Source organism: Panthera tigris, chromosome X, assembly GCF_018350195.1.
Source record: "Panthera tigris isolate Pti1 chromosome X, P.tigris_Pti1_mat1.1, whole genome shotgun sequence".
Lineage (NCBI taxonomy): Eukaryota > Metazoa > Chordata > Mammalia > Carnivora > Felidae > Panthera > Panthera tigris.
This window is the reverse complement of record NC_056677.1, coordinates 106,840,888-106,856,993: the sequence shown is the minus strand read 5'-3', so window position 1 is coordinate 106,856,993 and position 16,106 is coordinate 106,840,888. Positions and strand designations below refer to the sequence as shown.

Sequence of the window (16,106 nt, the reverse complement as noted above, 5' to 3'; positions counted from 1 at the left end):
GAGATCGTGACCTGAGCCAAAACCAAGAGTCACTTAACCCACTGAGCCACTCAGGTGCCCCTCCAATGGAATTTTTTGAGTTACTAGAAGTGTTCTGTATTTGCCCTGTCCAGTATGGGGCCACTAATCACATATAGTTATGGAGCATTTGAGCTATGACTAATGCAACTAAAGGACTGAACTTTTTTCAAGGTGATATTCTTTTTTTTTAATGTTTATTTATTTATTTTGAGAGAGAGACAGAGACAGAGATAGAGACAGAGTGCACACAGGAGAGGAGCAGAGAAGAGGAAGACAGAGGATTCGAACCGAAGTAGGCTCGGTGCTGACAGCAGAGGGTCCAATGCAGGGCTCAAACTCATGAACCTTGTGAGAGCATGACCTGAGCCAAAGTTGAAGTCGGACACTTAACCGACTGAGCCACCCAGGTGCCCCTGAACTTTTACTTTTGAACACATTTTACATTTACATTTAAATAGTCATCCGTGGCTTGTGAGTACCATATTGGACAGACAGCTCTCAACTCATGGCCTTCATCCTGACACCCGACTGCCTGCCTCAGTCCATCCTCTCTGAGATCTGTTGTAATGTGCCTTGGGGCCCTAGCACCCCCCTGGGAGTGCTCTAGCCACGGTGACTGCCCAGTGGCCAAACCCAAAGTCGTTTTATCAATTTTTATTTTTCTGGATCCTTCAGGAACATTAGGCATAACTGAGCATTCTCATTCTTTTTTCATGAAGAAAGAATTAAGTCCCATGAAAATTTGGAAAATACAGAAAATTTGAAAGAAAAGGAAAAGAGTCACCCAAAGTCCTACAATAAAAACATAATTATTATAATTATTCTGGTATAATTCCTTCTATACATAAGTTTTAACGTTTATTTATTTTTGAGACAGAGACAGAGTGTGAGCAGGAAAGGGGCAGAGAGAGAGGGAGACACAGAATCTGAAGCAGGCTCCAGGTTCTGAGCTATCAGCAAAGAGCCTGACGTGGGGCTCGAACTCACAAACTGTGAGATCATGACCTAAGCTGAAGTCGGACACTTAACGACTGAGCCACCCAGGCGCCCCTATACATAAATTTTAAAAAGACAGTTGCAATCACACTCCTTTTTCATTTAGCTTTGTTTGATTTTAGAACGACTATGTCCTCCAGTGGTCCAATTCTCATCCTGATGATTATAGCCGCTCTAAGGGATTTAGCGACCACTCTTTTGAACCCTTGGTCACATATTTTTCACTCCCTGATAGGTATCTCCATGTTAAATATTTCAAAGGTACCATATCCAGACACTATTCTCCGTATCTTTCTCCAAAAAACTGTTTCTCCTCCTTCTGGGTCCCCCTTTCAATGAACAGTGTCCTCATGCACCCAACAAATCAAGCTGGAAATTGGAACCTTCTCCCCCACCCTAACAGGGACTGGGCCCTAACCTCCTACCTATATAATGCCTCTGTTCTTCTGTCTTCATTGCCAGAGACTGAGCCCTAAGATGTCCACAGTCTGAGCCACTAATCCTGGATACCCAACCCTGACTATGGGCTGAGTCCCTCACCCTTGCCATTGACTAATGCTTTCCCACTGGCCTGAGAATGAGCCTAACCCTTCTCACAGACCAAGCATAACCCTGGCCAAGGATTAACCCAGAACTACAACCAATTAAAACTGCGTGATCTTGGGGGCTCCTGGGTGGCTCAGTCGGTTGAGTGTCCAACTCTTGATTTCAGCTCAGGTCATGATCTCACAGTTCATGGGATCGAGCCCCGTGTTGGGCTCTGCACTGAAAGTGCAGAGCCTGCTTGAGATTCTCTCTCTCTGCTCCTCCCCAGCTCTGTCTCTCTCAAAATAAACATTAAAAAAAAAAAAAAACCCTGTTTGCCCTTGATTGAGTGCAGGTGGTACAGAGCTAACCCATCTCTGTTAATCAAGAATCCACTCAAAGCATCACCTAGTGAGGTTGGACCCAGAACAATGTCATCCTACAAAGGACAGCCCTGAGGGCTCCAAGAATTAGGAATTGCAAGACGGGCCAGATTCTGTTGGCAGGGCTTCCTGGTAGAGGCAGGTGAGCCTTAAACCAGATTCCTATCTTGTCCATAGCTGGAAGACCCCTCGGTGTTCCCAGCTGTGATCGTGGAACAGGTACCCTACCCCGAATTACTGCATCTGTACTCAGGACTGGAACTGGACGACGTTCACAATGGTATCATAACAGACGGGACGTTGTGCATGGCACAGGATCAGATCCTGGAGGGCAGTATTTTGCTGGCAGGTTTGTTTCCTTCCTGGGCAGGGAAGATGTGGAAGAGAAAGTGGTTCTGTCTTCAGGGAATCGTAGCCTACGATTGGCTCCTAGTGACCTTACGCAGCAAGGGCAAGGCCCGCAAGAGTTGGAAATTAGATGGGGCGGTTAGGACAAGCAAAAGGTAGTACCACTTCATAGAGGAGGAAACCACCTAAATGGATCCGTGATCTCTCAAGATGGAATGGGACGAGGAAGAGTGGAGACCAGCTGAGGTGAGTGTAGAGAAAAGGTGGAGAGTTACAGTAGGTGGCACACCATCCCCTTCCCACTATCCTTTGGCCTCTTAGCACCATTCTCTGGGCTGGCCCTGATGACTGCTCTATCCCTGCCCTGTGCCCTGAGGGAACTTTTTTTCTGCCCCACGCCCTCTGTCAACCCCACACCATGGAACCTGGAACCAGATGACAATGAAGCAACCTCACAAACCATGTCAACCACTGAAGTCTTACTCAACGTCGAGTCTCCCAATGACATCCTGGATGAGAAGCAGATCTGTAAGTTTGAACCCTGGTGCCTTAACCCAAGGCGATGAAAAATGCCATTGAAAACTACCACATCCACATACTGGATTGCCAGGCACATGTGCATGCCAGCACACATACCCACAGCCACTGCCACACGTGTAAATGTGCTCTTGAATTGTGGCTGGAACAGAGGGTGCCAGAGGGCACCGTAGGCAAGGAAAAGTTGGCCAAGGTGACTTCCTTTCTCCAATGTTTAAATCATGCTAAAATACTCATAACGTAAAATTGACCACCTTAACCATTTCTCAGCATACAGGTCAGTGGTATGAAGTACATTTGTATTTTGCATTCTCACCACCATCATCTCCAGAACCTCCATCCTGCAAACCTGAAACTCTGTGCCCATTAAACAGTAACTCCTCATTGCCCCTCTCCCCTCAGCCCCCGGCAGCCAGCACTCTACTTTCTGTCACTATGAATTGCACGACTCTAGGGACTTCACATGAGTGTAGTCACACAGTCGTGGTCTTTGGGGACTGGCTTATTTCACTTAACATAATGACCTCAAGGTCTGTCCATGTTATGGTGTATGTCAGAATTTCCTTCCTTTTTAAAGGTGACTCTTGGGTCCCCTCTGCTCTCTTGCCCGGCTCCCAGGAAGACTGTGCAGGGTGTGGCTTATTTAGAAATGCGCCAGGCTTGAAATCCCCTCCTCTCTTCCCTATGCTTGGAGGCTGGCCCCTACCTCCCCAGAAGGCCCCCAAGGCAGGCTCCTCCCCCAGCTCCCCCTCAGGCCTTTGCCTGACTCCTGGACAGGAGGACTCCCAGCCCTAACTGCCCCTTCCCAAGGGGATGCTGAGATCCAGTGGGGGAAAGAAAGCCTGAAGGTGTAAGAGTACTAGTATTTCTGTTGACCACCCTGTCACTAATATACACTCAGGCTTCAGCAGATACTTACCGAATGCCCACATGTACCAGGCACCAGCTTGCTGTGTGACCTTGGACTCATGCCCTGCCATCTCTAGATCTCAGTTTCCTTACCAGGAAAGCAGAGGAGTTGGGCTAATTGATACCTTCCAGTTGTAAAACAAATGAATGACTAAATCAAGGTGGCCCTTTACCCTGGGTGTCGCCTGGAACTTCCCCACCACCAGCAGTGGCTGCAAATGTGGCAGCCGTGATTGGGACCAGCTCATGCCCACAGCCCTGCAGGTGTTTCCTCTCCTCATGGTGCAAGACACATGAGGCATTTTCAGGTGTATCCTGAATCTGGGGCTGTGGGGAACCGCTCCCACCGCCCTCCTCGGGAGCCCACCATTCTCTTCAGTGCCCTCCCTGCCCCAGGCCACTGGAACTTCAGGCCTCTCTCCTTGCAGTCAGCACCTCCGAAATGCTTCCCGACTCAGACCCTGCTCCAGCTGCCACTCTGCCCAACTACCTGTTTCCTGTCTCTGAGCCTGATGCCCTGAATGGGGCAGGTGACACTGATGACCAGGAGGGACACTGTCTGGAGAAGGTCCCCAGAGAGGAAAGTGCCAAGAAGACTGGAAAATCAAAGAAGAGAAGTAAGAGAGATGGAGGTGGGGGGTGGGGAGAGGAAGTGTGTATGTGTGTGTGTGTGTGTGTGTGTGTGTTCAAGGGGGCGCAGTAGGCAGGGGGCAGGTCAGGGACACCATAAGGGGTGAGTGGGTCGAGGCTCTTAGACACATTAAAAGGACAGCTCTCATGACATGGGTGGATGAAACGTCCTCCCTTCTGTAAAACCTGGCCTCATCAGTTGGCCTGACATCTCCCATGCCATTGCTGTCGGCCCAGCATATATGTAAACTCTTCCAGAAATGCCAACGACCCCAGATGGGTTGAACCCTCGTCTTGGTGTTTGGACACCATCCTTGGCCTCCTGGCAAGTCCCTGGCCCTCTGGGGGCCTCTGCCTATAAAAGAGGCCTCATCCGGGGGTGCCTGGGTGGCTCCATCTGTTGGGTGTCCGACTTTGGCCCAGGTCATGATCTCACAGTTTGTGAGTTCGACCCCCCGCGTCAGGCTCTGTGCTGACAGCTTGGAGCCTGGAGCCTGCTTCGGATTCTGTGTCTCCCTCTCTCTCTCTGCACCTCCCCAGCTCATGCTTGCACTCTGTCTCTGTCAAAAATAAATAAACTTAAAAAAAATTTTTTTAATAAATTAAAAAAAAAAAGAGGCCTCATCCTGTGTGCTTATCTTCCTTCTCCAAGCTTTTGGTGCTTGGGCCATATGTGGGAGAGGACTTTGGGCTTTCCCAAGCCCCGGTGTTATTGATTTCCTTAGGTAATGACTGGTTGCCACTGCCTTGTCAGCGAGGGAACCAAAGCCTCAGTGTCACACTTACCTGCACAACAGCTGCCCCATTAGGCTGCCTTCTCTCTCTCTCTCTCTCTCTCTCTCTCTCTTTTAATGTTTATTTATTTATTTTCAGAGAGACAGAGAGAGAGAGAGAGAGAGCATGAGCAGGGGAGGGGCAGAGAGAGAGAGAATTACAAGTGCAGATGAGATCATGACCTGATCCGAAATCAAGAGTCCGACGCTGAACCAACTGAGCCACCCAGGTGCCCTGAGGCTACCTTTCCATTTCAAACATTAGGCTAGGTGGATTGTGTTCTTCTAAAGGGGACTCATTTGTAACCACTACCGCATTGCAGTCGTGTTCTGGTGTACCTTTGGGGCCTGAAAATGAGGGCGGGCCATTGGGCAAGTGCAGGAACTTGAGGGCTGTGGTTGTGGAGGGTGATCGTGGGCCTCTGGTCTTGTTGACCCGGCTCTTCCTTGTCTGCCCTGGCACCCTACTTGAGGAGCCCCGGGGTCTTCCCTCTCGGGAGTCCACCCTGGAGCACTCACTGCCGTCTCGTCTCTGCCTCATCCTCCTCCCTGCTTCCCCTCACAGTCCGGAAGACCAAGGGCAACCGCAGTACCTCACCAGTCACTGACCCCAGCATCCCCATTCGGAAGAAATCTAAGGATGGCAAAGGTGCGGCTGGGAGTCAGGTGAGGTGGGAGGGGCACTGGAGGGCCTAGGCCGCCCCTCATCACGTGCCCTTCTGCAGGCAGCACCATCTACCTGTGGGAGTTCCTCCTCGCACTGCTGCAAGACAGAAACACCTGCCCCAAGTACATCAAGTGGACCCAGCGAGAGAAAGGCATCTTCAAGCTGGTGGACTCCAAAGCCGTGTCCAAGCTGTGGGGGAAGCAGAAAAATAAGCCTGACATGAACTATGAGACAATGGGGCGAGCGCTAAGGTAGGAGCTGCTGGGGCACCGAGTCCCTGCCCGGGGGGTGGGGGTGGGGGGTTACCGAACTCTTCTCCTTGTTCAAGATGTCCCTCCTGCCTTAGGGTCTCCCAGCTCTCCCACGTGGTTGCCCCTAAGCCTGTTCCCGGACCCCTGGGAGGAACAGTCCCCTCCCTCGTGTATCTCTGTCCTGGCTTTTTCTCTTTTTATAACAGAAGAGCCCTTAAGGACCCCGCATCCCCAGGAAGGGCCTTCTGCCAGCCAGAGACCCAGGGAGACAGGCCCAAGTTACCCACCGTTGACCTTTCAGGCCGGGGGACAGCTGAGCTTCCCAACGTCCATCCCCTCCCATCATTTACTCACCCCTTGTCCTTATCCCCAAAGCAGGGCAGGGCTAACATTTAAAACCCCTTTTCGTGGCCCTTTGTGTCCTCAGGGGGAGATCTCAGGAATTTCATAAAAGCCTTCCAAGTCCAAGAGTTGGCCTTGGCTGGGCTCCCTTGCCCTGGGCTCCCATCTGGCTGCCTGGCTGCCCCCTCTTCCTGCCGGACCTGCCCTGGAGGGTGGCGTGTCCCGGCCTAACTCCCCACATCCCCGGCCCTCGTCCCCCAGATACTACTACCAAAGAGGCATCCTTGCCAAAGTGGAAGGGCAGAGGCTGGTGTACCAGTTTAAGGAGATGCCCAAGGACCTGGTGGTGATCGAAGACGAGGATGAGAGAAGTGAAGTCACGGCGGCCTCCCCTCGGGCCTCCACTCCCTGCACCTCCTCCACCAGCACCACCAGGCGAGCCAGCTCCAGGGTCTCGGCCAGAGCTGTTCCCCAGGGCAAGGCAGGCCCTTCCTGGGAAAAGCCAAAGGTTCAGAGCGTTGGCTTACAGCCGTCTGCAAATCTGGAAGTGGGACTGTGTGCAGATGAGGAGATCCCCACTACCTCCGCCGTGCTCATCCCTCCCCCGGAGAGCCAGGCCAAATTCCCCAAAGCCATGAGGTAAGGGCCCTGGAGTCATTACAGGTCTTCTACTAAGACCGTGTTTGGGGAGAGTGTTCAACTTCTTGAGGAGTTCTGCTGTGTCTCCAGTCTCACGGGACACTCCCAGAATCCCTGGGAAGCCAGTAGGGCACCTGTTGGTCAAGAGGGGAAAAGTGACTTGCCCAAGGTCGCACGCTAAAATAATGGCAACGCCAGCACTTGACCTGGGCAGCTTCTGTCACCAGCTGGGGCTGTTTTGGTTATTTCAGAGTGCTCCCCAAGTAGCCACCAGGTACCTCCACATCTGGGCCCATCTCCCCAAGCCTCCTCCATTCCAGAAAAGAGACAATGGCGGATGGTACAGAGACACCCATTCTGCTTCCCTCAGGCCCTCCAGGGCCACCTGGAAAGCTCTCGCTACTTCTTGTCCATGCTCAGTGCCTCCAAATTTTCCCTGAGAAGGTTGGGCTTTGAGTTATGTGTATGTTACTCTCACTACACTGGCGTGGATAAGGTGCTCTCCTGAAGAGGGAAGGCAATAGAGCGGAGTGGTGAGCAACATGAGCTTGGGGGTCACAAAGCCTAGATGTGGTCCCTGCGACTAGCTGTGTGGTCTAAGGCAAGTTACATAACCTCTCCGTGCTTCCGTTTCCTCAAGCTGTAAAATCACATTATTAATCTTATTCAATTTGTGGGTTGTTTGGGAGATTGAGTGAAATACCACATGCCAGGCATTTAGAACGATTCCTGACCTATACTAAGTACTCAGTAGGTGTTGGCTGGTACAACAGCAAAGAAACCACACCTTCAGCTCTGTTCCTCCTGTGCCCTGCTCCCTAGCCAGTTGGGAGATGCCTTCTGCCTTAACCAAATCTGTTTTCTGTTTCTTCTCAGTACTTCTTCAGTGCCCAGCAACATCCACCTAGGAGTGGCCCCTGTGGGGTCAGGCTCGGCCCTGACCCTGCAGACAATCCCACTGACCACAGTGCTGACCAACGGGCCTCCTGCCAGTACTACTGCTTCAACCCAGCTTGTTCTCCAGAGTGTTCCGCCTGCTACGACCTTCAAGGACACCTTCACTTTGCAGGCCTCCTTCCCCCTGAACACCAGTTTCCAAGAAAGTCAGGTGGCAGCACCAGGGGCTCCGCTGATTCTTAGTGGTCTCCCCCAACTTCTGGCTGGGGCCAACCGTCCAACCAACCCAGCACCATCCTCCGTCACAGGGGCTGGAGCAGCAGGGCCCAGCTCTCAGGCCCCTGGGACTGTCATCGCTGCCTTCATCAGGACTTCGGGTGCCACAGCAGCCCCTGGGGTCAAGGAGGGGCCACTGAGGCCCTCCTCATATGTGCAGGGCATGGTGACTGGGGCCCCCATGGAGGGGCTGCTGGTTCCTGAAGAGACCCTGAGGGAGCTCCTGAGGGATCGGGCTCACCTTCAGCCACTTCCAACCCAGGTGGTTTCAAGGGGTTCCCTTCCGGGGAACCAGACTTTCTCTTCTCCCAGCTGCCCCACTGTTGGGCTGACCCCAGTGGCTGAACTTGAGCTCTCCTCAGGCTCAGGGTCCCTGTTTATGGCTGAGCCTAATGTGACCACATCTGGGAGCCTGCTTACCAGATCCCCAACCCCAGCCCCCTTCTCCCCATTCAACCCCACTTCGCTTATAAAGATGGAGCCCCATGACATATAAATGAAGGGGGTCGGGGGAGGTGTGTCCCAACAGGCAAAGTTGAACAGCATTTTTATATGGACTTCCTGTAGCAGAGACTGACTGAAACAGCACACCTGCCCTTTTCAGTGGGATGTCAATACACCAGATCCCCTGTCCCCAACCCCTGCCCGGTGTCACCACGGCCAAGCCATGCCCAATTTGAGCATCCGTGGCGTCAGACCATGGCCTTCAAGAGCACTAGGGGATATGCTCTTGTCAGGGTAATGGGCTGACTTGGTGATGGAGCGAAAACCTCCTGAGAAGTTTGTGGCCAGGGCTGAGGCAGGGGCTCTGGGGGAAGAGTCCTGTCGTGGGGCTATATTTCACCATCTACGTTCCCTCCACAGGGAATTTCCTATCCCGTATGTGAATATCTCTGTATGTATTTGTGTGTACTTGTGGGTCTGTATCTCTGTTTCTTTGGGGAGGATGGGCGTGTAGCTGTGAGGTATTCAAGGGTGTGTGTCTTTGCGGGTCAGCTGCAGAGATGGGGAGTGTTTTTTAAGGGAAAGCATTCTCTAGTGCCCTCTGTACAAACCGAGATTCAGTTGCTCTGAGGCTGTGGGGTATATGCTGGATCCCCCAAATTGAGAGAGATGTCACAGAGCTGGAGCAGGTCCAGGGTACGAGGATTTCAGTGGGCATGTGTGCTGGGGAAGACGCGGTTAGAAGGGCCAAGGTCAGACCCAGATAGAAAGTCCCCAGGCAGGGGCTGAATTAATTGAATGTGCCGAGGGTGTGGACTCCCTCTTGATGAGTGTCATCCCGATACCTCCCTGCTGTCAGGCATTGCTGGGACAGCCGTGTCGCGGTGCATGCTGGCTCTGCCTCCGTCCTCACCCGTGTGTGCCTGCTGCTCAGCGTGCCTTCTACTCACCTTGTAGGCTTGCCAACCCACTCGCCCCCACAATGGCTATCACAGTCCTCGAGTGGACCGTTGACACTCATCGCCAACTTTCAGTTGCACCTAGCCCTGACTCTTCCTGCAACAAGAAGACAGGAGCCAGCAGATGTGAGCCCCCATGGCACTTCTCCCATCTCTACATGGTTCCTTGCTTCCCTCTTTCTTCTTTCTGAGGAAGTTTCAACTGATCCTCTATTAGGTCAAACCCTTGGCCTAACTCCTCCTTCCCCTTTGAATTAGCTTGCCTCTCTCCCGCGAAAATTGGGGGGGCAAGGCTAAGAGTTAAAACATGTTGACAGCCTCAGAAACAATGATATGATCTGGTGAATTTGGTTAATGTGAATCAGTGCCTCAGGACCTTTTCTGTGTCCTCAGTATAAAACCATCCATTAGACCTAACTACCTCCCCAGGTTGTTCTCTCTCTCCTTCTGGTCACTGCCAAGCCTCCTATCATTCTCTCCCACTCTCTTCTTGTGCTTCCCCCTTCTCTCCCTGGAAAGGAAACATATATGGATGTGCAGGTGTATTTATTACACATCTCCAACACTCGGCATTAAAATGCCTTTTTCTAATATGATCAGGTTATTATGACAAATTCCCAATGATGGAAAGTGAAACATCCCAAGAAAGAGTCACCTTTCAAACAAAATTTGCACAAAGTCACTGCGTGGATTAGGGGTGGCCCTGCCCCCGCCCCAAATCCGTAGAACTCATCATCTGAAGGTCACTGATACCCTCACGGTGACATGAAGTGTCTTCTTCACAGTTCTCAGTCCCTGTGAGCCCTCATGGCTCGTGACACTACTTTCTCCCCCCTCTTGCAGTAGCTGGGTTCTTGGGCTACCCTCTGTACCTGTGCTGGCCCCACATCTGCCACTTTAAATGTGGGTGCCCACCAAGGGTCTCAGCCGCTCTCCTGGCTCTGCCTTGGCTCTTTGGGGATGGGGCTGAAATTGAGAGAGTCAGCCCCCACTTTTCTCCTCAGCTCCTGCTTGCACTTCCAGCGGCCTGCTGGACATTTCCATCCAGATGCCTGTCATGCCTCAAACACAGCCCATCAAAAATGGATTTGAAAGTCTTCACACACACACACACACACACAACCTTTCCCTCCCCCAAAACAAAAATCTGTCATGACTTGCCTATTTCTGTGAAAGGTGCCACCATTTTCCTGACCTTCTAAGCTTGACATTTCAGAGCCATCTGACGGCTGCCTTCATTTGACCCTAACCCTCCCCCATCTCTTGAAGTCCAGGCCGTTTGCCATGTCTCCGAAATCTAGCCTTTCTTCCACATTCTCAGAGCCTCCAGCCTAGCTCAGACTTACTCGAGTGTATCTCTTTCCCGGATACACCAACACAGCGCAGTGTGACCTGTCCCCCTCTCTGATCTGCCTGCTGGGGCACCAGTCCTGTTCTTTCTCTGCTAAAAAGCCTTCAATGGCTCTTCATTGCCTATAGGTAGGGGTGATACTCAAAATACTTTAGCCTCCTATCTGTTCTGGCAGCTGAGCATTAAATTTTAATTTGCTGAACCACAAAGCAGTCCAGGGGTCCTGGAGGAGAGGGGAGGGAACATTTGAGGACTCAGGGCAGTAATTCCAAAAGGAAGGCCCCAAGTCCTTGGACCTTCTGGCAAAGGCCCTTCACCATCAAGCCCCAACTGACTTCCCTAGTCATCTCTCACATTCCTTCCCTGACCCCCGGGGTCCTGCTCCAAACAGGGATTCCCCCGGCCTTTGAGTTTGCCTCTGTTTGAAGTTTCCCACCTCTGCGGTTTTGCTTTACTTGGTTCTGCTCAACCAGGATGCTCTTCCCACCCTGTTAGTACCAATTAAATTGTATCCATCCTTTAAGACTCTGTTCACGGAAGCTGCCTCCCCAGACCAGACTACCCCTGAGTTCTTCATTTGAAATTCGCACCAATTGCCACTCTTTTGGCAACTGCTCATGAATAGTGACATCTCCTCTGTTATAATCACAAACTGTTACTTAAATCTTCAATGACCTGGGCCTATTTAGTCTCCCCACTTAGTGTGCCACCTTTCGAGGGGCGGGGGGCTGTACCACCCACAGAGCGGGGCAAGCTATGAACCATCTAGTGAGCATCAGTGAGCCCACTGAGCTGCTGAGAGATGGGGAAGAAAGTCTGAGGCTGGTGACCTCTGACCTCCCCTCTGCACAGGCACTCACCCTAGGTGCTCCACTGCCCAGGGCCAGCCCTCTCTGGCTCAGTGCCCTCATGATGCCCCCACTCCCACCCCCCAGCCTTATCACCCAAGAGTTGTTACTACTTTGAACACCCCCTGCCCCTAAAGAAACTTCCCTGTCCAGTTTCTTTCCTAATTCAAAGTGTTAAAGTAGCTAATCTGGTCAACCAACCTGTGCTGATCTAGTTATGGGAGAGGGCCGGAGGAGACCCTCAGGAGACCGGTTCATTTTTGCCAGGGTCATGTGGCAACAACCTCCTTGCCTTTGCGAAGACGGTGTAATGGGGTCAGGAGACCCGCTCCTCACCCCCTAGCAGCTGATGTATCCCTCCTTCCTCTGGGCTCCCGCAGCACTTTGTGTATACCTCTTCCTGTAGCACTTAGCACATGGTAGCTCCTTAGCTATGTGTTTATGTATGTTGCCTCTCTAATAGACTGTGAGCTCCTCAAGGACAGGGACTGTGTGTTAGTCACTGATGTATCCCCAGCGCCTAGCACAGTGCCTGGCACACAGTAGGTGCTCAATAAATGTTTATTGAAAGAAACAATGAGTCATGTTTCTAATCATGGGGATTTCAGCCATATACTGTAGCAGGCAAAAGGGGGAGGGGAAGGACAACCCATACTTGGGGGCTCTCACAGCCTTTTGGCCCCTCATATGACTGCAGGCAGCTGATTCCTTGCCCAGGTCTACCTGCCCCCCTCCTAACAGGGTCCAGAGGAGCCTGAGGCTGCTTCTAGCTGTGCCTTGCTGTCACCAGGAGCCACTGGGGACTCCTGAAACTCCCTACCCCTTTGCCCTGCCCTTTTCAGCTTCAGCACTGGTTCCTCACCTCTGGCTGGAAAGGAGTGGCAGAAAGGTTCAGGACCCATGGAAAGGGCGAGGCAAGAAGTTATTCTTATACCATCATAGGTTTTTCTGACTCCATAACATATTTGTTTTTATTTGAGAGAGAAAGAGATACAGAGAGCAGGGGAGGGGTGGGGGGGGGGGGAGAGACAGAGAGACAGAGACAGAGAGAGAGAGAGAGAATCTTAAGAATCCATGCTAAGTGTGAAGCCTGGAGCCGGGCTAGATCCCACACCCTGGGATCACGACCTGCCCCCAAATCAAGACTCAGATGCTCAACGGACTGAGCCCCCAGGCATTCTCAGTAATGTATTTTTATTATTTTATTTTTAAAGTTTTAAAAATGTTTTTTAATTTTTTTTTTTTTTTGACAGAAAGAGAGGGACAGAGACACAGACAGAGCATGAGCAGGGGAGGGGCAGATAGAGACAGAAACACAGAAGCCGAAGCAGGCTCCGGGCTCTAGACAGCACCGAGCCCCACGGGGCGGGGCTCGAACTCAGAACCGCGAGATCATGACCTGAGCCGAAGTCGGCCGCTTAACTGACTGAGCCACCCAGGCGCCCCTGTTTTTATTTTTAAAGTTTATTTTGAGAGAGAGAGAAAAAGAGAGAAAAAAGTGCGGGAGGGGCAAGGGGAGAGATAATCACAAGCAGGCTCTGCACTGTCAGTACGGAGCCTGAGGCGGGGCTCGAACCCACGCACCACGAGAGCATAACCTGAGCCACCCAGGCGTTCCCCCCATAACGTATTTTTAAAGAGGTCTCTGCTTCCAAAGCTGCTGGACCCGAGGTGAGTGAGCTCATCTCCCTCCCACCGCTCGCTCCCAGGGCTTAGAAGCCAAGACGATCTCAGCGTTCGAGAGTCTCTGCCCCTGGCGTGCCGGACGTGAGGACCAACGTCCAGTAGGTGGAGCTCTCGAGCTGGCGATGGCGGGCTGACGACCCGGGAGAGCCCGGGAAGGGGGAGGCGGCCAGGGTGGGGCCGGCGCCCTTCCGTCCCTCGGTCCTGACTCTGAGCCCCCAACTGTCCCTGAGCGGCTTCGGGCCCCACCAAGGCCTTCCATTGCTCGGGAACTTAGAATTCCCCCCTGCACTCCACCCCTCTACTTTCCCGGGAGAATTTAGCAGTGGCCTGAATGCCCTCTCCCCATTGGCCTGTCGCGCCCTGGCCCCGCCCCCCCCATCGGCCCCCTCACCCAGCCTCCCCGACCAGCAGGTGAGCTTGCAGCGCACCCGGCCCGGCGCGCGGGCCGCCGCTCTTCCCCGGCTTCGGGAGGGAGCCTCCGCCTCTGCTTTTCGCCGCGGGGGCGTCCGGCCTGGCCCGCCTCCCCACCGCGGCCTGCCTATAGCTGCACGTCCACGAGGCGCCGCTTTCCACCTTGAAATCGACTAGCGATCGAGGCGCCCGCGGCATCCGTTTGCCTGCGGAGGGCCCCGGACCGCCCGCTGTGGTGTGAGCCTGGGCTCCCGCAGGGCCGGTGCCGGGCCGGGGAGGCGTCCGCACCCAGCTGCCCGACGCTGCGGCGCGCCCGCTCCCCTCGCGGTGTAAACCCGGAGTCTAGGGGAACACGTGGAGTCCTGGGCTGCCCATTGCGGGGTCCAGGAGGCCCGAGCTCGGCACCTCCCCATGGCAGCTAAGCAGGCTGCCCTTGGGGCAGACCCCATTCTCCCTAAAACACACACACACACACACACACACACACACACGGCTTGGCAGGCTGGACACAATAAAACACTCAACAAGCTTCCCTGTTAAAGGTTAGAATGTGGAAGGGGCAGTTTACTGCCCAAGTGACCCCCCTCCGACCCAAATAGGGATGCGCGGATAGCGGATGGCCCGTTCTCCGGAAATACGGAGACTTGAACAGGGCCTCCCTTTAACCCTGCACCCCAAAGAGGAACATTCTGGTAAAACCATCATTAACTGTTGGCCCACGACACGTAGGAGGAACTAACTTCAGCTAAACAGCCGTGTTTACTCAGTATGATTCTCTTCCTTCGTGGGTAAATTGAGCCCTATTTGGCAGACGGAGCGATGTAGAGTCAGAAAGATTGGGTTCTCACCCAAGGTCAGCCTAGGTGGCAAGTGGTGGAGCTGGCTCCTTCCCCTAGGCCGCACTGGAAGGATTAGATCACCCCAATCTGGAGCAGGGATGCAGGCTTCATATCACACAACCCATACCTCCTGCCTTGGTCTTCCCACTCTGGCTGAAGGGCAGTGAGCCCTATCTGGGAAAGGTGTGTGGAAAGGAGCCCAAAGGCAAGAGAACAAGGAACTTTTTGGTTTTGCTTTTAACTTGCCTCCTTTCTGCAGGGAAATAAAGGGGTGTGTGCACCCACACACCCAAACCCAGAAGCACAGGGATGTCCATGGCTCCCCAAAGGACCCTCACCTATTTATTTGGGGTCATTCTTTTTTTTTTTTTAATAAAGTTTACTTATTTATTTTGAGAGAGAGAGAGAGAGAGAGAGTGGCAGGGACAGAGAAGGAGGGAGAGAGACAGAATCCCAAGCAGGTTCTGCACTGTGAGTGCAGAGCCCCATGTGAGGCTCCAGCTCACCAACCATGAAATCATGACCTGAGCTGAAGTCAGACGCCATCAGAGCCACCCAGGCACCCTCTCTTTGGAGTCATTCTGACTCTACCCATGGCATCTCCCTCCTGCCTTCAATTAGAAATTCTTATAGTACCCTCACCACTCTCCCTTCCTCCTTTCACCTGAATCTCAAGCGATTACCTGTCTTTCTCTGTGGCCCACCTCCAACACATTTTTACCATTAAAACTAAAACAAAAACAAAAAACCCTCTATCACTACCCAGTTTAAAGTTTTCCCGTGGTTCCCACCATCTAGGGCAAAAGTCCAAGCCGTGCCCGTTGGCATGCCTGGCAGGGCTCCTGCCCCCTCCTTCCCCATCTGTCCCTTCCAGCTGCAGTGACACTGAAGTGGCTTATAGTTTCCTGCACATACTACTCTCATTTGTCTCCAAGCCTTTGCTCGGATTGTCCCCTCAGTTCAGAGATGCTTCCCTGACACCCCTAATTCCTATTTTTCTACTTAAGTGTCAACTGGGCACCCTCTCTCCCAGTAAGTCCTTCTAACCACCCCAGTGCCCTTGCCCTTTGAGCTGAATCCTTGCACTCACTACATAGCTTTTGTGACCTATTGACTTGTCTGATTTCTTCACTCCAAGTTCCAAACAGAGGATTGACCTAAATTCAGTACTGCTATGGGGTTGTTTAGGAACCTGAGAAAGCAAGTAGTCTACAGGCCTCGAGATCAGAAAGCGAGTAAGCAAAGGCCAATGAGGAAGATTAATGCTGTGGCTCCAAGGGATGGATGTTCCTCCACCTGGGCAGAAAGACCCGAGTTGAAGCACGCTCCTGGGGCTGGAGCAAAGAGCAGCTCATAGTTTGCTCCTGGGGGTGG

The 16,106-nt window shown here is 52.7% G+C and overlaps 1 protein-coding gene across 4 annotated transcripts in view; it reads left to right on the top strand.

Annotated features, from left to right (window-relative positions):
• The window catches only part of ELF4 (E74 like ETS transcription factor 4), a 49,982-nt gene extending 37,612 nt beyond the window's left edge, over window positions 1-12,370 (top strand). For all 4 annotated transcript variants that reach the window (XM_042973824.1, XM_042973820.1, XM_042973821.1 and 1 more), the window contains exons 3-9: window positions 2,103-2,274; window positions 2,709-2,801; window positions 4,148-4,336; window positions 5,688-5,771; window positions 5,848-6,040; window positions 6,644-7,021; window positions 7,898-12,370. In XM_042973824.1, the coding sequence (XP_042829758.1) occupies window positions 2,103-2,274; window positions 2,709-2,801; window positions 4,148-4,336; window positions 5,688-5,771; window positions 5,848-6,040; window positions 6,644-7,021; window positions 7,898-8,690 (1,902 nt within the window). In that variant the 3' untranslated portion in view covers window positions 8,691-12,370. The remainder of the gene's footprint in view (window positions 1-2,102; window positions 2,275-2,708; window positions 2,802-4,147; window positions 4,337-5,687; window positions 5,772-5,847; window positions 6,041-6,643; window positions 7,022-7,897) is intronic.
• The last annotated feature ends 3,736 nt before the right edge of the window (window positions 12,371-16,106 follow it).